Source organism: Lissotriton helveticus, chromosome 9, assembly GCF_964261635.1.
Source record: "Lissotriton helveticus chromosome 9, aLisHel1.1, whole genome shotgun sequence".
Classification (NCBI taxonomy): Eukaryota; Metazoa; Chordata; class Amphibia; order Caudata; family Salamandridae; genus Lissotriton; species Lissotriton helveticus.
Window position 1 is genome coordinate 146,858,285 of NC_136070.1, and position 23,550 is coordinate 146,881,834.

The window sequence follows — 23,550 nt, forward strand, 5'->3', positions numbered from 1 at the left end:
ACCTGTCCCTTTATGATAAACCTGTCCCTTTATGAACTCAATCCCTATGTGGTGAACGTGTGGGCTTAGTCGCAATTACTTGTGTGAGCCTCTTAAATTTATAGTCGAGTGGCTTTGTTTGATAATAAGAGTCAAATAAATTATAGATAAAGTCCATTATGGTGTCGGGTAAACATCTTGTCTGTTCGTCCCTTGATACTAAGGCATACACACAAAAATCAGGCCATAATTTCTTAACTAAAACAGACATAACATGTATTTTATGGACATGGTTGATAGAAATTGTTAATGCGGCACAGCAGTGTAGAGCAGGCTTCTACAATGAGTAGCTCGTGAGCTATTGGTAACTCTCCAGCTACCTGTGAGTAGCTGGCCTGCGTGCAGCCAAGCCTACTAAAAAAGACATTTTTTCATGGTTGAATTAATATCTGCTTTCCAAAACTGAAAAGCGTGTATTTGAGACCGAAGTTTGTGTATTTTAAGAACTCACACGCTTAGCTGATGTCTGCAAACAAATAGCTGAAATTCCAAAATATATTTAAAGCTAATATTTGAGGGATAAATCATAAGGTGTTGGGGAGACATTACTAAAATGATTACCTTTGTTGCAGGGGCATTGCAGCCATAGCTGTCCTATTATCCCGATTCATTCCAAACTGATAAAGACATTGTCACATGTTTGCTAGCAACCACTGAGATAATCACTACTGGTAATCTTGCCTGATGCACCGAGGAATTCACTTCTGGTAATCTTGCCTGATGCACTGAGGTAATCACTGCTGGTAATCTTGCCTGGTGCACCGAGGAAATCACTTCTGGTAATCTTGCCTGATGCACTGAGGTAACCACTGCTGGTAATCTTGCCTGATGCACCGAGGAAATCACTTCTGGTAATCTTGCCTGATGCACTGAGGTAATCAATGCTGGTAATCTTGCCTGATGCACTGAGGAAATTACTACTGGTAATCTTGCATGATGCACTGAGGTAATCACTGCTGGTAATCTTGCCTGATGCACCGAGGAAATCACTGCTGGTAATCTTGCCTGATGCACTGAGGTAATCACTGCTGGTAATCTTGCCTGATGCACTGAGGTAATCACTGCTGGTAATCTTGCCTGATGCACCGAGGAAATCACTTCTGGTAATCTTGTATGGTGCACCGAGGAAATCACTGCTGGTAATCTTATCTAATGCTTCGAGGAAATCACTGCTGGTAATCTTGCCTGATGCACCGAGGAAATCACTTCTGGTAATCTTGCCTGATGCACTGAGGTAAGCACTTCTGGTATTCTTGCCTGATGCATCAAGGAAATCACTGCTGGTAATCTTGTCTGATGCACTAAAGAAATCACTTCTGGTAATCTTGCCTGACACACTGAGGTAATCATTGCTGGTAATCTTGCCTGACACACTGAGGTAATCATTGCTGGTAATCTTGCCTGATGCACCAAGGTAATCACTGCTGGTAATCTTGCCTGATCCACCAAGGGAATCACTGCTGGTAATCTTGCCTGATGCACGGAGATAATCACTGCTGGTAATCTTCCCTGATGCACTGAGGTAGTCACTGCTGGTAATCTTGCCTGATGCACCGAGGAAATCACTTCTGGTAATCTTGCCTGATGCACTGAGGTAGTCACTGCTTGTAATCTTGCCTGATGCACTGAGGAAATCACTGCCGGTAATCTTGCCTGATGCACCGAGGAAATCACTTCTGGTAATCTTGCCTGATGCACTGAGGTCATCACTGCTGGTAATCTTGCCTGATATATCGAGGAAATCACTTCTGGTAATCTTGCCTGATGTACTGAGGTAATCACTGCTGGTAATCTTGCCTGATGCACCGAAGAAATCACTCTTGTAATCTTGCCTGATGCACCGAGGTAATCACTGCTGGTAATCTTGCCTTTTGCACCGAGGAAATCACTGCTGGTAATCTTGCCTGATGCACTGAGGTAATCACTGCTGGTAATCTTGCCTGATGTATCGAGGAAATCGCTTCTGGTAATCTTGCTTGATTCACCGAGGTAATCACTGCTGGTAATCTTGCCTGATGCACCAAGGATATCACTGCTGGTAATCTTGCCTGATGCACCAAAGAAATCACTTCCGGTAATCTTGCCTGATGCACCGAAGAAATCACTCTTGTAATCTTGCCTGATGCACCGAGGTAAACACTGCTGGTAATCTTGCCTGATGCACCGTGGAAATCACTGCTGGTAATCTTGCCTGATGCACCGAGGTAATCACTGCTGGTAATCTTGCCTGATGCACCGAGGAAATCACTGCTGGTAATCTTGCCTGATGCACCGAGGAAATCACTTCTGGTAATTTTGTCTGATGCACCGAGGAAATCACTGCTGGTAATCTTGTCTGATGCACCGAGGAAATCACTGCTGGTAATCTTGTCTGATGCACCGAGGAAATCACTGCTGGTAATCTTGCCTGATGCACCGAGGAAATCACTTCTGGTAATTTTGCCTGGTGCACTGAGGTAATCATTTCTGGTATTCTTGCCTGATGCACCAAGGAAATCACTGCTGGTAATCTTGCCTGACACACTGAGGTAATCATTGCTGGTAATCTTGCCTGAGGCACTGAGGCAATCACTGCTGGTAATCTTGCCTGATGCACCGAGGAAATCACTTCTGGTAATCTTGCCTGATGCACCAAGAAAATCCCTTCCGGTAATCTTGCCTGATGCACCGAGGTAATCACTGCTGGTAATCTTGCCTGATGCACGGAGGTAATCACTGCTGGTAATCTTCCCTGATGCACTGAGGTAGTCACTGCTGGTAATCTTGCCTGATGCACCTAGGAAATCACTTCTGATAATCTTGCCTGATGCACTGAGGTAGTCAATGCTGGTAATCTTGCCTGATGAATTGAGGAAATCACTGCTGGTAATCTTGCCTGATGCCCCGAGGAAATCACTTCTGGTAATCTTGCCTGATGCACCGAGGTAATCACTGCTGGTAATCTTGCCTGAGGCACTGAGGTAATCACTGCTGGTAATCTTGCCTGATGCACAGAAAATCACTTCTGGTAATCTTGCCTGATGTATCGAGTAAATCACTTCTGGTAATCTTGCCTGGTGCACCAAGGTAATCACTGCTGGTAATCTTGTCTGATGCACCGAGGAAATCCCTTCTGGTAATCTTGCCTGATTCACTGAGGTAATCCCTTCTGGTAATCTTGCCTGATTCACTGAGGTAATCATTTCTGGTATTCTTGCCTGATGCACCAAGGAAATCACTGCTGGTGATCTTGCCTGACACACTGAGGTAATCATTGCTGGTAATCTTGCCTGAGGCACTGAGGCAATCACTGCTGGTAATCTTGCCTGATGCACCGAGGAAATCACTTCTGGTAATCTTGCCTGATGCACCAAGAAAATCCCTTCCGGTAATCTTGCCTGATGCACCGAGGTAATCACTGCTGGTAATCTTGCCTGATGCACGGAGGTAATCACTGCTGGTAATCTTCCCTGATGCACTGAGGTAGTCACTGCTGGTAATCTTGCCTGATGCACCTAGGAAATCACTTCTGATAATCTTGCCTGATGCACTGAGGTAGTCACTGCTGGTAATCTTGCCTGATGAATTGAGGAAATCACTGCTGGTAATCTTGCCTGATGCCCCGAGGAAATCAATTCTGGTAATCTTGCCTGATGCACCGAGGTAATCACTGCTGGTAATCTTCCCTGATGCACTGAGGTAGTCACTGCTGGTAATCTTGCCTGATGCACCTAGGAAATCACTTCTGATAATCTTGCCTGATGCACTGAGGTAGTCACTGCTGGTAATCTTGCCTGATGAATTGAGGAAATCACTGCTGGTAATCTTGCCTGATGCCCCGAGGAAATCACTTCTGGTAATCTTGCCTGATGCACCGAGGTAATCACTGCTGGTAATCTTGCCTGAGGCACTGAGGTAATCACTGCTGGTAATCTTGCCTGATGCACAGAAAATCACTTCTGGTAATCTTGCCTGATGTATCGAGTAAATCACTTCTGGTAATCTTGCCTGATGCACCAAGGTAATCACTGCTGGTAATCTTGCCTGATGCACCGAGGAAATCCCTTCTGGTAATCTTGCCTGATTCACTGAGGTAATCACTGCTGGTAATCTTGCCTGATGCACCAAGAAAATCACTTCTCGTAATCTTGCCTGATGCACTGAGGTAGTCATTGCTGGTAATCTTGCCTGATCATGCACCGAGGAAATCACTGCTGGTAATCTTGCCTGATGCACCGAGGAAATCACTGCTGGTAATCTTGCGTGATGCACCGAGGGAATCACTGCTGGTAATCTTGCCTGATGCACGGAGATAATCACTGTTGGTAATCTTCCCTGATGCACTGAGGTAGTCACTGCTGGTAATCTTGCCTGATGCACGGAGATAATCACTGCTGGTAATCTTCCCTGGTGCACTGAGGTAGTCACTGCTGGTAATCTTGCCTGATGCACTGAGGTAGTCACTGCTGGTAATCTTGCCTGATGCACTGAGGAAATCACTGCCGGTAATCTTGCCTGATGCACCGAGGAAATCACTTCTGGTAATCTTGCCTGATGCTCCGAGGTAATCACTGCTAGTAATCTTGCCTGAGGCACTGAGGTAATCACTGCTGGTAATCTTGCCTGATGCACCGAGGAAAGCACTTCTGGTAATCTTGCCTGATGCACTGAGGTAATCACTGCTGGTAATCTTACCTGATGTATCGAGGAAATCACTTCTGGTAATCTTGCCTGATGCACCGAGGTAATCACTGCTGGTAATCTTGCCTGATGCACCGAGGAAATCGCTTCTGGTAATCTTGCCTGATTCACCGAGGTAATCACTGCTGGTAATCTTGCCTGATGCACCGAGGAAATCCCTTCTGGTAATCTTGCCTGATTCACTGAGGTAATCACTGCTGGTAATCTTGCCTGATGCACCAAGAAAATCACTTCTCGTAATCTTGCCTGATGCACTGAGGTAGTCATTGCTGGTAATCTTGCCTGATCATGCACCGAGGAAATCACTGCTGGTAATCTTGCCTGATGCACGGAGGAAATCACTGCTGGTAATCTTGCGTGATGCACCGAGGGAATCACTGCTGGTAATCTTGCCTGATGCACGGAGATAATCACTGTTGGTAATCTTCCCTGATGCACTGAGGTAGTCACTGCTGGTAATCTTGCCTGATGCACGGAGATAATCACTGCTGGTAATCTTCCCTGATGCACTGAGGTAGTCACTGCTGGTAATCTTGCCTGATGCACTGAGGTAGTCACTGCTGGTAATCTTGCCTGATGCACTGAGGAAATCACTGCCGGTAATCTTGCCTGATGCACCGAGGAAATCACTTCTGGTAATCTTGCCTGATGCTCCGAGGTAATCACTGCTAGTAATCTTGCCTGAGGCACTGAGGTAATCACTGCTGGTAATCTTGCCTGATGCACCGAGGAAAGCACTTCTGGTAATCTTGCCTGATGCACTGAGGTAATCACTGCTGGTAATCTTACCTGATGTATCGAGGAAATCACTTCTGGTAATCTTGCCTGATGCACCGAGGTAATCACTGCTGGTAATCTTGCCTGATGCACCGAGGAAATCGCTTCTGGTAATCTTGCCTGATTCACCGAGGTAATCACTGCTGGTAATCTTGCCTGATGTACCAAGGAAATCACTGCTGGTAATCTTGCCTGATGCACCGAAGAAATCACTTCTGGTAATCTTGCCTGATGCACCGAAGAAATCACTCGTGTAATCTTGCCTGATGCACCGAGGTAATCACTGCTGGTAATCTTGCCTTTTGCACCGAGGAAATCACTGCTGGTAATCTTGCCTGATGCACCAAGGTAATCACTGCTGGTAATCTTGCCTGATGCACCGAGGAAATCACTGCTGGTAATCTTGTTTGATGCACCGAGGAAATCACTTCTGGTAATCTTACCTGATGCACTGAGGTAATCACTGCTGGTAATCTTGCCTGATGCACTGAGGAAATCACTTCTGGTAATCTTGTCTGATTCACCGAGGAAATCACTGCTGGTAATCTTGTCTGATGAACCGAGGAAATCACTGCTGGTAATCTTGCCTGATGCACAGAGGAAATCACTTCTAGTATTCTTGCCTAGTGCACTGAGGTAATCATTTCTGGTATTCTTGCCTGATGCACCAAGGAAATCACTGCTGGTAATCTTGCCTGATGCACCGAGGTAATCACTGCTGGTAATCTTGCCTGAGGCACTGAGGTAATCACTGCTGGTAATCTTGCCTGATGCACCGAGAAAATCACTTCTGGTAATCTTGCCTGATTCACCGAGGTAATCACTGCTGGTAAGCTTGCCTGATGTATCGAGGAAATCACTTCAGGTAATCTTGCTGATGCACCGAGGTAATCACTGCTGGTAATCTTACCTGATGCACCGAGGAAATCACTTCTTGGTAATCTTGCCTGATTCACTGAGGTAATCACTGCTGGTAATCTTGCCGATGCACCAAGAAAATCACTTCTCGTAATCTTGCCTGATGCACTGAGGTAGTCACTGCTGGTAATCTTGACTGATGCACCGAGGAAATCACTGCTGGTAATCTTGCCTGATGCACCGAGGAAATCACTGCTGGTAATCTTGCCTGATGCACCGAGGAAATCACTTCTGGTAATCTTGCCTGCTGCACCGAGGTAATCAGTACTGGTAATCTTGCCTGATGCACTGAGGAAATCAGTGGTGGTAATCTTGCCTGATGCACCGTAGAAATCACTTCTGGTAATCTTGCCTGATGCACCGAAGAAATCACTCTGGTAATCTTGCCTGATGCACCGAGGTAATCACTCCTGGCAATCTTGCCTGATGCACCGAGGAAATCACTTCTGGTAATCTTGCCTGATGCACTGAAGAAATCACTCTGGTAATCTTGCCTGATGCACCAAGGTAATCACTGCTGGTAATCTTGCCTGATGCACCGAGGAAATCAGTGCTGGTAATCTTGCCTGATGCACTGAGGTAATCACTGCTGGTAATCTTGCCTGATGCACTGAGGAAATTACTGCTGGTAATCTTGCATGATGCACTGAGGTAATCACTTCTGGTACTCTTGCCTGATGCACCAAGGAAATCACTGCTTGTAATCTTGCCTGATGCACCAAAGAAATCACTCTGGTAATCTTGCCTGATGCACCGAGGTAATCACTCCTGGCAATCTTGCCTGATGCACCGAGGAAATCACTTCTGGTAATCTTGCCTGATGCACTGAAGAAATCACTCTGGTAATCTTGCCTGACACACTGAGGTAATCATTGCTGGTAATCTTGCCTGACACACTGAGGTAATCATTGCTGGTAACCTTGCCTGATGCACCGAGGTAATCACTGCTGGTAATCTTGCCTGATGCACCGAAGAAATCACTTCTGGTAATCTTGCCTGATGCACCGAGGTAATCACTTCTGGTACTCTTGCCTGATGCACCAAGAAAATCACTTCTGGTAATCTTGCCTGATGCACCGAGGTAATCACTGCTGGTAATTTTGCCTGATGCACGGAGGTAATCACTGCTGGTAATCTTCCCTGATGCACTGAGGTAGTCACTGCTGGTAATCTTGCCTGATGCACCGAGGAAATCACTTCTGATAATCTTGCCTGATGCACTGAGGTAGTCACTGCTGGTAATCTTGCCTGATGAATTGAGGAAATCACTGCTGGTTATCTTGCCTGATGCCCCGAGGAAATCACTTCTGGTAATCTTGCCTGATTCACCGAGGTAATCACTGCTGGTAATCTTGCCTGATGTATCGAGGAAATCACTTCTGGTAATCTTGCCTGATGCACCGAGGTAATCACTGCTGGTAATCTTGCCTGATGCACGGAGGTAATCACTGCTGGTAATCTTCCCTGATGCACTAAGGTAGTCACTGCTGGTAATCTTGCCTGATGCACCTAGGAAATCACTTCTGATAATCTTGCCTGATGCACCGAGGTAATCACTGCTGGTAATCTTGCCTGAGGCACTGAGGTAATCACTGCTGGTAATCTTGCCTGATACACAGAAAATCACTTCTGGTAATCTTGCCTGATTCACCGAGGTAAACACTGCTGGTAATCTTGCCTGATGTATCGAGGAAATCACTGCTGGTAATCTTGCCTGATGCACCGAGGAAATCACTTCTGGTAATCTTGCCTGATGCACCTAGGAAATCACTTCTCGTAATCTTGCCTGATGCACTGAGGTAGTCACTGCTGGTAATCTTGCCTGATGAATTGAGGAAATCACTGCTGGTAATCTTGCCTGATGCCCCGAGGAAATCACTTCTGGTAATCTTGCCTGATTCACCGAGGTAATCACTGCTGGTAATCTTGCCTGATGTATCGAGGAAATCTCTTCTGGTAATCTTGCCTGATGCACCGAGGTAATCACTGCTGGTAATCTTGCCTGATGCACGGAGGTAGTCACTGCTGGTGATCTTGGCTGATGAATTGAGAAAATCACTGCTGGTAATCTTGCCTGATGCCCCGAGGAAATCACTTCTGGTAATCTTGCCTGATGCACCGAGGTAATCACTGCTGGTAATCTTGCCTGAGGCACTGAGGTAATCACTGCTGGTAATCTTGCCTGATGCACAGAAAATCACTTCTGGTAATCTTGCCTGATGCACCGAAGAAATCACTTCTGGTAATCTTGCCTGATGCACCGAGGTAATCACTTCTGGTAATCTTGCCTGATCCTCAAGCAATGTTAAAATACACAAGCCCAAGACAATTGTCAACACACGATTCATAGTAAGACAAGTGTAAAAGATGCTCACCTTAGATCCTGGTGACAACAGAGTGATGAAGAAGATTCAGCAGAGGAAGGACCTGGACAATGGGGTTCATGATGAAAACAGAAATAGGAAAAATACAAAAAAAGTATGTACCTCAGTTTCTTTGATTCCACCAACTCAAAGTAGGATGTATTCCCGCCACAGTTTCCTCAACAGAAAGGTACATCGTGCTTTGCGCACTGGTCATCTTGGCTGGATTTCAGCCAACAGACACTTTTGCCTATGTTGTCGTTGACCTGGGTGTTTATTCCTGGTGGAGTCGGCGGGACACGGATGGTCTTTCGTCCACAGACCCGGACGGACCACCAACGAGGCGGGTGGTGAAAGAGTTGAAAAAGTGACAACAGGACCAGTTCCACCAACATCTAAATCAGTCCCTTAGTCACTAATTGATTGGAATGTTTAAGCCAGACGAGTGGTGGGTTGAACCAGAAAATGATTCCTAAAGTGGAGTTCTCGGAGTTCAGCTATGTGTTGCCATGAGTCAATGTTTCTGAAAGATGTTATTCATTATCTACTCCTTTTCAAAGAGCATCTCCAGAGTCAGCCACATCGCAGTTACCATAGTAAATAAAATTCAGGGACGGGCACCTAACTCAATACCAAGTGTTTGGAAACATTGAGTAAGGGCATTCACATCTTTGCAAAGAGCATTTACCATGTCAAGCGAGGTAGGGCTGATATTTTATCTACCACTGATATGACATCTTAGAGCTGTTAATAATCACACATGAAAGCAACTGGATTATTTGAAGAAAAAGGAGAAGAAAGAAAGTGAATCTTATCATGAGAAGGTCCTTTCTTATGCTTCTTGGGTATCCAAAGATATTGAATTAGATGCCACGTCCTGGCATGTTGGTACCACCAGGGCAGACTAAACGAAAGATAGATAAGAGTTCTTAGATGAAATCAAACTGGATAAGCAGGGATCCAGAAGAAAGATATAGAATTAAAAATACCTACAGGGGGATCTATTGACTTACTATCAGGCCTCCCACTTGTTGGTACTTAACGAATGGTGGTATGGGGACAGAGGAGACCCAGCGTACGCCCTGGAGCGCTCGTTGATGGGCGACAATACGTTGCACACGATCCTATACTCGGCCAAGCTACGGCGCGAGCTGCCGTGTACCACGCGAGTGGTATTCGTTGTATGGCGGCAGGCGCTGCGTCGCATGGGTTGGTGGGGCAGATTAACGGAAGAGACTCCGTTGTGGAAGAACGGGAGGCTCCCCGGGCTGGCCTCGTTGACGGGGTCTGGTGGATGGGACGCAGTCGGGATCTCGTCACTAGGACACGTACTGACCGGGGTCGCCCTCAAATCATTCCAGGAGCTCAGTACTGAGTTCCAAATGCCCAAGACCCAATCTTTCGCTATCTGCAGTTTCGTCATGCACTGGAGCCTAGCATTGCGGGCTTGGAGTCGTTGCCAGAATTCAGCCCAGTGGAGGCGAAAGTCTTCATGGGTGACCTTGGCGATAAGAAAGTGTCCAGAATCTACCAGACGCTAGTTACGCACTGCTCCTCCTCCCTACTTCCCCTTAAAGATGCTTGGGAGACAGATGTTGGACCCTTAGACGATGATGATTGGAGGGAGGCGCTAGAGTCCCCGAGAGGGACGCCCATAGCGATAAGACTCAGGCTTATTCAGTTCAAATACTTACACAGGGCCTACTACACCCGGGAACGATTGTGGAAGGCGGGTCTGATTGTGTCTCCGGAGTGCCTGTGCTGTGGAGTTGAAAGGGGTACGCTGCTGCATACTGTGTGGTCCTGTGCTGGCCTGACCAGATTCTGGAGTGGTGTATGGAGTTGTCTGTCAGAGGTATTGGGGTGGGATCTTCCCCGCACCCCCCGATTGGGGCTCCTCCATGTCCTAGAAGGTGTAGGAGGAAATATATACAAGCGCCACCTATTGTTCCTGGGTTTGGCTGTCGCAAAGAGGGACCTGGCGAGGGCATGGAAGGGAGTGAGAGCCCCCCCACTGTGTGCATGGAAGGCGGGTCTGGACTACTTTATGGGGCTGGAGCGCCCGGTGTTTGAGGCCAGAGGATGCCCCCGTAAGCATTATAAAATCTGGAAACGATGGGCGGAGTATAGGGGGTTGCTTCTGGACCCTCCGGCGGAACAGGAGGATGGTCTACAGGTGGAGGAGGACCCTCGGGCCTAGGGGAGTTGCGCCATACCGAGCACACTACGACCGAATGCTGACAGCTCACTGTGATCACGTGCATGGGGTTAGGGAGGGATAAGGGGTGGGTAGACGGGAAGTTGGGTGGTGGGGTAAGGGGGTGGAGGTGGGGGGGTGGTTTGTATTTTCCTCTTTTCATTGATTGGGCTATGCAATAATACTGAAATGTGTCATGATATTTGGTGGTGATCTCCTGATTGTGGAGAGCCACATATATGCTTTTACCTGATCATTCAATAAAATTTGTTGTGAAAAAAAAAATACCTACAGGTATACCCAAAGGATTCCTTTATTCATAAGGTACCTGGGGCATGGATAACAAAATATTTGGAGGGTTTCTTATTGAATGTACTTGTTAAATTAAACCTTTTATATTCCTGCCAACAAGTTTTGGCCAGTGCTATGAGCCCGTTCAGGTCTGGGACTTTCGTCAGTGCTTTTTTAATACATCCCTGCCTTTTCACGCATGCATACTCTGCAACTACGAGGTCTAATGCTCTCACTTGTCTGAGCACCGTGGTGGGCTGGGAGACGATACAAGTTACTTCCACAGTGCTTGATCTTTGATGAAAGGGTGACTTAAAGACGGCACCACTCTCCAGAACCGCATGACCCTTGGGAAAACCAAAATAAGGGAAACCCCCAAGGACAGTGGACCTAGACAGATGAGAGGTAGAACACAATAGAAGAAAGAAAGGAAAATAATATCTCAATCATAGTGCCCACAGCAGAAGGACACTAATCAAGATGAAGCAATCAGAGCTTCGTCCATGATCCACACGAAAGAAGAGGAAGTGAAGCCGTCATGCACTGGCCAATTACACAGCATCAAGAGTGATAATGTAGCCTATGAATGGGAAGCAGTGAATGGGCTACAGGCCCCTTGTAGAAAACAATGGGCCATATTATCAAGGAAGCTGCGGTAGTTTATCGCCGCTTTACCGGCAGAAAACTGCCGATAAAGCGGCGATAATGGGCTTGATAATATGCGATTCGAATTTCAATCGAAGCCCAGGTTAGATATTCACACATCTAACCTGGGCTTCGATTGAAATTCGAATCGCATATTATCAAGCCCATTATCGCCGCTTTATCGGCAGTTTCCTGCCGGTACAGCGGCGATAAACTACCGCAGCTTCCTTGATAATATGGCCCAATATCTCGAGCAACCAACAGCGCAAGCATGTTCTGTTGCAGGCAAGACTTAAATAGTAGACATGTGCTGATGCAACCAAAGGATCTCTCTTAACCAGTATGCCAACAGTACTTGACTACATATGAAGGTATCGTTGGGGGCAGGTATTCTGCTTGTAGGACAATACCTTGGTGAGAAACAGTTGTGGGAAAATGTTACATAGCTCAAACAGAACCACATTTTCCAATATGTGCAATCTTACATCAGCAAGTGCAATTTATGCGGACTTCGCAGTTATTCTATGAGTTTCAGAGTCTGGGGCAACCCAGGTTTTGAACTTACCAGACTGGAGGTGTCTGCATACACACTGCACTTAAGGAGCAAATATGACACAAGGACGTACTCCCATAGTAGGTAGCTCTGCACAATATGGTAAAATTAAAAGGCAATTTGCGAGCTACTAGCTGGGCTAATGCTCATTTGCACTGACCTTGGGAAAAAGCTAAGGAAATTTCAAAACAGCTGCTCGTGCTTCAAGATACATGCATGGGGAGCCATCTTGAAATTACTTCCAACATGCCCTCCAGTGCATCATAATCATTTGAACGCATGTGCATGCCTAAGTGGACACTTAGATTTAAAGATGGCAGTCCTTGCATCTTCATGCTTAGTGACGCCCTGGAATTCAATTTGGCAGGTACAGCACCACTTTAACCGCTATATGTATCAAGCTATTTAGCATTCGCAAAGGCCGAAATTCTGCGAATTTCGGCCTTTGCGAATGCTAATTAGACAAATGGAATGTATCAAACAAGTTTGATGCAAAATAAGGAATAGCAAAATTTGGTAATCCTTATTTTGCGATTGCATTTAAGGAATTGCAAATTTTGCGATTCCTTAAATGCAATGTATCAAACAAATAATATGCCAAAAATGCCATTAAGGATTAGCAAATTACCACCAACTTCTAGTTGGTGGTAATTTGCGAATTCTTATCAAAAAGCTTTTTTGAAAAAAAACAAAGGTGCCATATGACGCCCATACATGCCCTTAGGGCATGTATGTGCGCCATATGCCCCCAAATGTCTTTTTCAGGGGTGCAGCAGGGTGTTCTTGAGACACCCCTGCACCCTTGGAAAAATCCCTAATTTGCGATCAGCAAATTGCTAATTGCAAATTGCACTTTCATTCCTATGGGCCTCCTGGCCCATGGAAATGAAGGGGTAATTTGCGATTGACAATTTGCTAATCTCAAATTAAGGAATGCTAAGGAATCGCTATTGGAAAGCGATTTTGTACATACATACCGTTTTGCATTTCCTAAATAGCGATTCCTTAAAATTCGCTATTTAGGAAATGCAAAATGGTTTGTTGATACATATAGCGGTTACTACTCAACTACTTTGCATACAAGCATTAGCAAATACATTTAAAAGGCAGTTTGCCAGCTACTAGCTGTGCTAATGCTTATTTGCATTGGCATTAAAAAAAAGCCACAAATAAATCCAAAATGGCTGCTGGTGCTTCAAAATGCATGCATGTGCAGCTATTTTGTAATGATTTATCTTTTCTGTATGCGAAAATCCGGTCCAACATGCCCTCCAGTCACAACACATATGCACGCATGTGCATGCCTAGCTGGCTATTTTGATTTCAAGATGGGAAGCAGTGAGTCTGCGTGCTTAGTGATGCACTGGCAACCAATTTGGCATTTAAAAAAACCTTTGTTACTGTTCTGAGAAGGCCAATGGGTATTTTACCAAACTAAAAGAAAAAACCTGGTGCGCATGCACTGCTGCGCAATTGTGTGGCCCAGTAGCAGTACGCCGTTGTGGGGCCCTCTACCTTTGAATTTAAGCATACAATAAATACATTCAAAAAGTGTAACGATGTAAATGATAAGCTATCCATTTAAAAAAAAGTATATTCCTTTAATAAAACTAGCCCTTTTGGCCTGTCCACGTAATACTGCGGTTTAAATATTAACAAACGTTAAATTAGAAAAGAGATTTTCTTAGGCTTGGTGTCAAAAAGGCTCGATTTTATTAAAGACACAGAGGTAATTATTATGCAGCCTTTTCTTGTTTTTATTAAACAGCAGCCAGGCAAGAACTACGTTTCTCAAAACATGAAGAAAAGAATAATACAGAAGGACATCATAAAGGGCAGACCAAAGAGATGTAGCGTGAACCCATAATTATGTTGACTGCGAACAACAAGTCCTCTTTTCTTGGTGCGATAAGTTAAACAGGTAGAACAGAGGAGGAAAAAACTGACAATATAATAAATGACATAACAGTAATGTTAAAAAAACTGTCTAAAACAATTAGGAGTAGATAGGTGGTCACACGTAGAGAGATATCCAGGGAGAGAATCCTGGCCCTGAAATGAGCAGAAGTTCCATACCGATCAAGTGGAGGTACCAGAGGAAAGAGTACGAAACGTGAAAGAAAAGGGAGGGTTAAAACATATTGAGGAGGGATAATACTCGCCTCCGAATAAAATCTAGCCTTTCTGACACCAAGGCTAGGAAAATCTGAATTGTATTACCAGACATGGAGGCTCCTATTATGCAACGGCTCCTCTGGCCAAATGGGCACTAAAATAAGAAATGTCAATCCCAGTGAAAGACATAATCCATTTGAACCAATGAGACAAGGTTGGAGAAGGTACAAGCTTATGAGTTTTTGAAAGGAGATGAGTAACTGGTGGGAAGACGAAGATCTTAGATCTGCAGTTCGAGACACATAAGTCTTCAAACAATTAGCAATACACAATTTAGGTTGAGAAGGAATAATGGGGTAGGGAACAGAGGCTAAATAAATTTTAGTACGTCTGTAAACTTGAAAAGTGACACCCAGAGAGGAAATATGGAAAGAAGACCCCTCCAGAGCTTTCACATCAGAAACACACTTCAAAAAAAATTAAGCAAAGAACCATAGTAAGTTTAGCAGAAAGTTGTTTTAGCGAGAGTAAGACATTATCTGGCAATGCAATCAAGAACTGAAGAACCGGGTGACATCCCACATGGAATGGTATCTGGGAACAGGAGGTTTGTCGCCTTTCAACAGGCGACAGACCAAAGGATGTTCACCATCAGGTCTCCCACCCACATGGAGATGTTCTTCAGAAATAGCGGATCAATATGTATTAATGGTAATTGACCACTAGTGTGACATCAGCTGAAACGGGATCTGAATTCCTGTCCAAACACCAGCTACACCAGATGAGACAGGCTGATTTATAAACCTTTGAGGTATGAGGCACCCATAATTGTTGAATGAATTGGATAGCTTCTTCTGAAATCCCTGGGGTTCTCCAGAAAGACCCGAAATCCTCCAGGCGATCATCCCAGAGGTGTCTGGAAAGATCTGCGTGAATCTTTGATCTTGTACCTCCGAGATGGCTGATATATCTGACCGCAGATTGTCCATGCGAAGAAGAATGGTGCAACTTACTCTGTTTTTGGGAAAGGACTGGATTGCAAAGGATCCTGCAAGCATCTCTAAACTGTTGATATGCAAGAAGGACTCCTTCCGAGACCATACGCCTCCAGTCGAGAACTGGCCACATCTTGCGCCCCATCCTGTCCGACTTGCATCGGATTCTAATACAAGATCGGAGGCGGCAGAGAAAATTGTTCTCCCATTGCAGGCGTCTAGATGTTGAAGCCACCAAAGAAGTTCTTCTTTGGACTCTTGATCGAGAAAAAAGGAGTCTGAGTCCTGCGAAGGTGACAACATTCTAATCGCTAAAATGCCCGATAATGAAGAGGGACCTGAAAAATGACTTCAATAGAAGAAGTCAAAAGGCCTACTAACCGGGCGAGAGATCCAAGGGTGAGAGTCGAAAGTGAGAGGGAATGATACCATGTGAGGAGGAAGTTGGGGAATAGAGCGGGAGGTGTCGATGAGAAAAACGAGAAATTCCAGTTGTTGAGTTCCCACTGACACTAATTCCTAATCGCACCATGTAGTTTTTTGGATGGGTAGAACATATCTTTAGTGAGTCTCAACATTAGATAGGGAGGGATATGTTCTATGTCACTCTCCCTTGGTTCCTACGTGTGGTCTTATTAATCCTCTTCTTCAGACATAAAACCAAAGGAAAAACAGTGTCTAGAAGAGAAACAGAAAATAATTCCTGAAAAAATGGTTAGTACTGGCAGAGAAAAAGAGGGGGCGTGTGGAGGACAGGAGTAACCGCAATTAAACTTACAGGCAAAAGGCGGCGACAACCAGAAATCCACACCAGGAGGATAGAGCAAATGAAACTCCCCAACGAAGAAGGAATAGCCAGCTGATATTCAAAGGCAGCCGGGGAAGCGAGATTGAAGGCACTGCTGAAGACAAAAACAAGTGCGTCAAAGCGCAGAACACAATGGCTGGGAACAATATCTGACAGGCGTCAGAACGCAGTGCACCAACAGCTGAAGAAACAGCTGACAGAAATGTGGGATGGACAGTAAGAGCGTTAAAGGGAAATAGAAGACCGCTGAAAAGGCAATGTGTGGGCGTGCGACACGCGCACAGAGGAAATTACTTAAAAACAGATCAATACAATTAAATACACAGAAAAACCATGAATAAAGAGTAAATATAGACGAATGAACTCAGGTACTTATCTTGACTGCAAGGAGCAAGAAAAGAGGTCTTGTTGTTTGCAGTCAACATAATTATGGGTATACTTGACATCTCATTGTCTGGACTTTATGATGTCATACTGCCGTTTTCTGTTCTTGATATTTTGGGAAATGTAGTTCCTGCTTGGCTACTGTTTAATAAAAGCAAGAAAGGACTGCATAATAGGAGCCTCCGTGTCTTGTAATAAAATCAGACTTACTTTCGTTTAGGCCTGAAGTCTTTATTATTTCAGCCCAGCCTCCTTAAAGTGGCTGTCCTTTGAAAACCTGGGTTTGTCCATTACACCCAACATTTAGGAACAAAATGAAAACTTGGCTCTTCCTGTATTAGGCACAATCAATTGTGAAACGCTGTATTTTTTGGCCAGAATATAATGAAAGCCAAACTGAGCCCGCTGTAAGCACTCCTCACCTCAGTTGATTATGGACCGCAATTCCGAGCCCAAGGTGACCAAGTGCATGGGCAGCAGCTTGACGCACCGCTCCGCTCCAGTCGTTCCAGAGAAGGTGAACAAGCTTGTTTTTCACATCCTGCAAAAGGAGTTAAAACACACTGTTAAAATTGGCAGTCATCACGCACAGTCACACCTTCAAGGAGTGCTACAATACATTGTTTCTGCACATCCTTTACATTTCATAAACTAAACCTGAAACACCGTGGGTACGCTTTCAACTCTTTCAATCAAAAACCTAAAATAATCAAATCAAAAGTCAATGATACGGATCCACAAATAAAAGTTAGGTTGCTGCCATTTTCAAGGGATTGAGTGGCCATTTCTGTAAATGCCTTCAAGTTTGCACAGCCTTTTGCAAACTCTTAGAGAACCATATCAAGAAACGTCCAAAAGTTAAAATTTGCACCTCAGTACTTAGAAGTGATTGCCCCTGAGGACTGCACGCCTTAGTAATCCAGGGTTGCTTTACTGCTACACACCCATACAAACAGCCAACTAGAGGTTGGCCAAATGAAGCCACGTAACACATAATCAGAGTCAGACCAATACAGAAATTAGGCCCATGCACCAAAATAAATGGGACCCCCCATTAGTAAATTAGCTATCTAAAAAAAGTGGCCCATGTTTGCACACTGGGGCAGTTTTGAACTTGCAAAGACACGATGTATACGCGTTTAGGGAAAATGTCATGGATTTGACCTTGCTTAAGGCAATGTTTATATTAATATCAGTGAAATCAATAGTAAACACTGGGGCTAAGCAGACCACAAAACAGACCCACAAACAGCTAAAAAATAGCCCACAGACTGTTCTGTCAGAGCAGCCCTTCAGCCCCTGCCTGATTGCCCTATAGACCAGTCCTGCCTTGTCCATAATCCTGACCCCTATATGATTTAGAGAACTGTCATACAGATTATGCTTTCTCAGTAAAACTGTGCGTTTGTTACACAACATAAACATCACAACTGTGAAAGACAGATTCTACACACACCATCAGGATATGTTGGCCTTAGTCCTGCCCCATCTGTGCCCCTAATCTTGCAAGGTAACAGGTGGAATGTGCAACCTCAGAACATGACAGCTCTTAGTCCCCAAGGAAATCATGGATCTAGAACCATTTTGGTTGGTAACTCATGCATACCCAAAGAGATACACAAGAAAGACACAACATGGTGTTCCAGTATGTATTAGAGCATTATGATTCTTGTGTAAAATACATGTGCTGCAATAATCAATAGAAGGAAACAGAATTGTGTGAACAGCATTACGAGAATGGTGAAGAAAATAAATAATTCAACCATTGTGCTGTTACAGAGAATATATGCTTGTATATAATTACTGTAATATTTTGCACTCCTACCTAGCGCTACTTCTTAGCGTCCCTAGGGCGGGTGAATCTGCCAGAACCCCTATAGGGTGATCTAACCTGTGGGTAAGTGTCATCAAGGGAGCCAGGGCATCATCCCTCACAAGAGGTAAACAGGAATCAGCTGGGCTGCAATTCCGCAAGGGGTGGCCTCACAGTGCCAGTGAAATGCTCATCTAACTAAAAAAAGGAGTGATGCCATTTATATAATAAACATCACCCATGTAGCCATGCCGAAGTTCCAATCAGGCTGCCATTATTGATTCTACCCTGACATAGCTGTCGCTGAACGAACAATAATAAACAACAACATTTTGCTCAGAAAACTTTAGCTTTCGTACAGAATGTTTAAAGCTCTGATAAAGTGCCTACAAAAATGTGTAAATGTAAGCAAAGTGATTTCATGGAACATTATCCGTACAAGCACGCAAGCAAAAGGTGTGTTGAGTGTAAACGTCCAAGATAAGATATCAAGTTTAAACCTGTACATGTAAAACATGACCATATGACCGGACTGCTTCTGCAAAATATTTCTAGTTACTTCTTTATAGAGGGCAAACGCCATCTATTTATTATTAATGTATTTATTATTTTGTCTTGTAACGCGCTCAGCTACCCCAAAGGGTTTCCCAGCACTGGATCAAGGTAGGATGAATCAGCCCCCATGTTTAAAACTGCCAGGTCTTCCAATTTATGCTAAACACAGTGAGGGAGGTACAACTTCGAAAAGATTCTGGAAGATCATTGCATAACTTTGGGCCTAGGTACGCAAAGGACCGATCTCTTTACAAAGAGACAGGTTGCATGATCAAAGCATATGCCCAGGCTGGTAATAAACCACCAGATCTTGAATATATTGTGGGCCTGTCTTAGATCTAGCCTTATATATATATAACACAAGGCTAGATCTAATATCCACTAATCACAGTCAACCAGTGGAGCTCAGGGAGACGATTTGGCACCAAAGCACACTTTGGGAGGTGATGATGTAGCCTAGCCGCGGCATTCTGGACAACTCGTAAGTATCAAATGCTGGCTTTATCTGCTCCCAGATATAAGATGTTCCCATAATCGATTTTATAAAGAATCAAAGATTGAACACTGTTCCAAGGGCTGGCGGTGGAATCATGTAAATGATCTTTTTGACCCACCTCAGCTCTGCGAAGCATGTGGAGGTCACCTTAGTTACCTTGATAGATAGCCTCTCATTTAACCATAAGCTACGGTTCCTAAGCTTGGAGGACAGTTCTGGAAGGACTGCAAGAGCTTCCAGCCAGTGCGGGGGGCCCCATAACTAAGGGTTTTTACCATCCAGGTAGAGATCTCACTCAAGCACAGATTTTAAGATCCAGTGCTGTGTCCCTAAGCATATGACAGAGAAAATAAGGTGTGTGTCATCTGCATACGAGAACAGGGTAAGTCCACAACTCTGCACCACATCTGCTAGAAGGCAAATATATATGATGAAGAGCATTGGGCTTAGGGCAGAGCCATCGGGGACAACCGAGGTGACAGCATGTGGCTCTGATCTAGCGCTGGCAGAGAAGACTTGAAATTAACTGCCTTTCAGGGATGACGTGATACCGGCTAAAGCTGTGCCCTGAAGTCCCAATGTTGTTGCCTTTCTAGAAGGATGGAATGGAAAACCATGTCGAAAGCCACATCGAGATCTAATAAAATCAGGGCGGCTGTATTGCTCTCATCCAGGAGTAATCTCAGATGTTCAGTGACTCCTAGGAGGGTGGATTTGGTACTGTGTTCCGCCATAAAGCCCTACTGCGATAGGTGCCGGAAGTTTTGAACGTCTAGAAAGGTGGTAAGCTGTAAATTTACATGCTTCTCCAAAATCTTGGAGAAGATGGGCAGCATTGAAATTAATCTAGAATTAGACTATTTGGTTGGGTCAAGGTTTGAGTTTTTTAGAAGCAGTAAGGCCATGGCATGTTTCCAGGTCAGTGGGATGAATCCCTGTCATAGTGAGCAGTTAGGCAGTACGCCTACCATTTGAAGTAGATCTGGCTTGGTAAGTTAAACTTTGATGGAGGGGGCGGATTGAGCCATAAGCCTGATTTAATTGACCGAAGTAGGGTCAGAAACTGAGTAATGTCCAACTGGGACCCTTGTTCCATGCCATCCGCCAATGCATAAAATTGTAGCTGGATAACAGTGAACAACAGGGATGCATCACATGGACAAGCAGATCGAGGGCGAAAAACATTCCCGTCATATACTATAACATAGCTAAATTTTTATCTTATGTATAACCCCTCAAATCATCTGCCCTTGCTTTCAACGGTAGGTGATTTGTGGCGCCAGGCACAACATGGCCTTACGTGCCACAATCCTCTGTCCCTGGTTACACCTTGGGTGCTCCCTCCCTCCCCACCACCATCTGATCATCCCTCCCCATCCAAAAAGAATACCTGCCATCCTGCCACCGTGCCATCCTCCCACAACACCCTCATTATTAGATCCTCTCCTCAGATTTTTTTTAAAACTATACAAGGTGCCCTGCTACCCACCGTCATCACCCTCTGCATTTATCCTTCCCTCCCCAATGATTTAAAAAAAAAAAAACTGGTGTCAGCCCCACCACCTTCTGTGTCTTTCTCCCACCCACGAAGCTGTCACGCTGTTCTCCACTGAATCTGAGACAGACTGTCATCTTGGCCTGGATTTCTTGTATGATGTAGCATCAGTGATAAACAATGTTTCTTTGCCACTGATGTGAAGTCAAATCAGTGAATTTGGAACTTGCACTCCTGTATCGCTGTGAGCTTCATAGATATGTAACGTCATAAACAGTGGCTGATTTTTAGAACGCTATACAGTACAATATGGGGTAAGACGCACCTGCGTGGCATGTGCCTTTAAGCGCGCAAGCGTGCGACAGGCCACGATTCTGTCCTTCCAATTAGAACTGTTCAGTCTGTCTGCCAGCAAGGAGTTCACCAGATTCTGAAAAACAAGAGTTTTACATACACGTAAATCCGGGAATTGTAACATATTGCAGCTTTCCAAATTCAGTACAATCTTGTCTTGGATGTCGTAAAATATGCATCAGTCAGTACACAAGTGAGGGAAATCTTCACAACTGATGAACTCCTAATATTTTAAGAGGTAAAATTAACTAGTCTCAATATATATCAAAGTGGAAAGGAATCTGCTCCCAGGTGAATCGGTGCAACCCTTGCATCAAATGGATACATTAGTAGGATCCTCACCAGGGCCGGACTGGGAACGAAAACCGTCCCTGGCAAAGTGCTCGGCTGCCCGTCCGTTGGGGTGCGACCGAGCTCTTTGCCGGGCCGGTTTTTGGCCGATTTTGTTACAGGGCCGATTGAAAACGGTCCTGTAACAAAAACAGCCCCCAGGGGCCCGAAACCGGCCCCCACCCTTGCGACGCAGCGGGGATTGCCCGGTGCCCGCAATGGCCAGACCGGCCCTGATCCTCACCCACTGGTACCACCAGTGACATGCATAATCATCGGAACCTAACCCATTGCACTTAGTGTGAGTAGGTGGGCTCAATGCGGTTTGTAAGCGGAGCTCTTACTAAAACCTAAGTGCAAGGTTAAAAAGCCTTCAGGATCCTAATACGTGATTATTAATAGGGTCCTTTAGCTGGGATAAAAACAGTGTGATGTTCTATGAGTGCAATGACCCCTAACATCTATAATTCATTTAGGAGTTCATCAGTTGTGAGACTTTCCCTATCTTGTATACTGATTACGTTTAAGGGAGGCTGAGGGTTGCCCCAATTTAGCTTCGCAATCCTCCTTGTTTTTCTACGTAAAACATGCGTCTTCATATCACTGAAATGAGTCATTGGCTAAAATACCTGACTATTGTTCAATGTCTTTATATTTTCAAGGACTCAGAACGTAGCCTTCGATGAGCTAGCAGTTACCAGAAAGCCCAGAGGTATTACAGATGTTTTACTGGCATTTGGGTACCAAGTAGTCGACAGCATCCAGTTAATACAGAGTACTGTAGTAGAACACACCTCATGCTCAGGCTGCCTTTTATTTCTGAGCTTCAAGTGTTTCTGCTTTGCTAAAATAAATTCCATTAAGAATAGAACACCTCAACCGTTTCAAACGCGACGTGAAGGTATGGAGAGCTCTCCCCCTGACACATCTGGGTAAGGTGGCCCTATATAAAATGATGGCGCTCCCACGCTTCCTATATGTCCTAGAAAACACGCCGTTTTTGGTCCAGGCATCATACTTTAAAGCTATAGCTACAACAGTCTCCAGCCTACTGTGGGATGGAAAACCAGCACCCATCGCGCAAGACAAGTTGGTAAAAGACTGGTATGATGGAGGCATAGCACTCCAAAATATCGAACTGTACTACTGGGCGGCCCACCTAAAGCAAATAAACTACTGGCTTCACGCCCCTCAGACTGAACCGGCATACTTTGCGGACAGACATTCTTGGAGGCTAGAGGACTGATGGGCAATCTATATAGCCGCTGTCCGCCATCGAACTTAATAGGCCCTACACGACATTCAGTACATCTTTGGTACAAAGCACACAGACGTCTTCAATGTTCTGGTACCATCACGCAAATGACACCATTGTGGGACTCGTGTAGGTTAGGTTTTTTTCGTAACAGCAAAGGGTTCCAGGTTCGGGACAACATAGGCATTTCTGTGGTGGGAGACCTTTGGAAGAAGGGTAGGGTGGTTGACTTCTCCCTCTTACAAACACAATATGACATGGCACGGCGTGAACAGTTCAGATATCTCCAAATTCGGCATGCGCTTCAAACAGTCATACCGGTGGGTACTGAATTGCAGGAATCCACCCCTCTCGAAGATAGGCTTCTGACAGAACATATGACGGGTAAAGACACATCCTTCACATACCGAAAACTGGTCAATAACCTTCCTGACATGACGTCCAAATTGAAGATGAACTGGTCTCGAGACGTTGGCACACTGGATGA

At 44.9% G+C, this 23,550-nt stretch overlaps 1 protein-coding gene across 1 annotated transcript in view; it reads right to left on the minus strand.

The window, feature by feature from the left end:
- The window catches only part of HEATR4 (HEAT repeat containing 4), a 427,614-nt gene that overhangs the window by 170,705 nt on the left and 233,359 nt on the right, over nucleotides 1–23,550 (minus strand). The window contains exons 9-10 of the mRNA XM_078659659.1: nucleotides 21,450–21,554; nucleotides 17,188–17,306 (exon numbers count right to left, since the gene is read on the minus strand). Of these exons, the coding sequence (XP_078515785.1) occupies nucleotides 17,188–17,306; nucleotides 21,450–21,554 (224 nt within the window). The remainder of the gene's footprint in view (nucleotides 1–17,187; nucleotides 17,307–21,449; nucleotides 21,555–23,550) is intronic.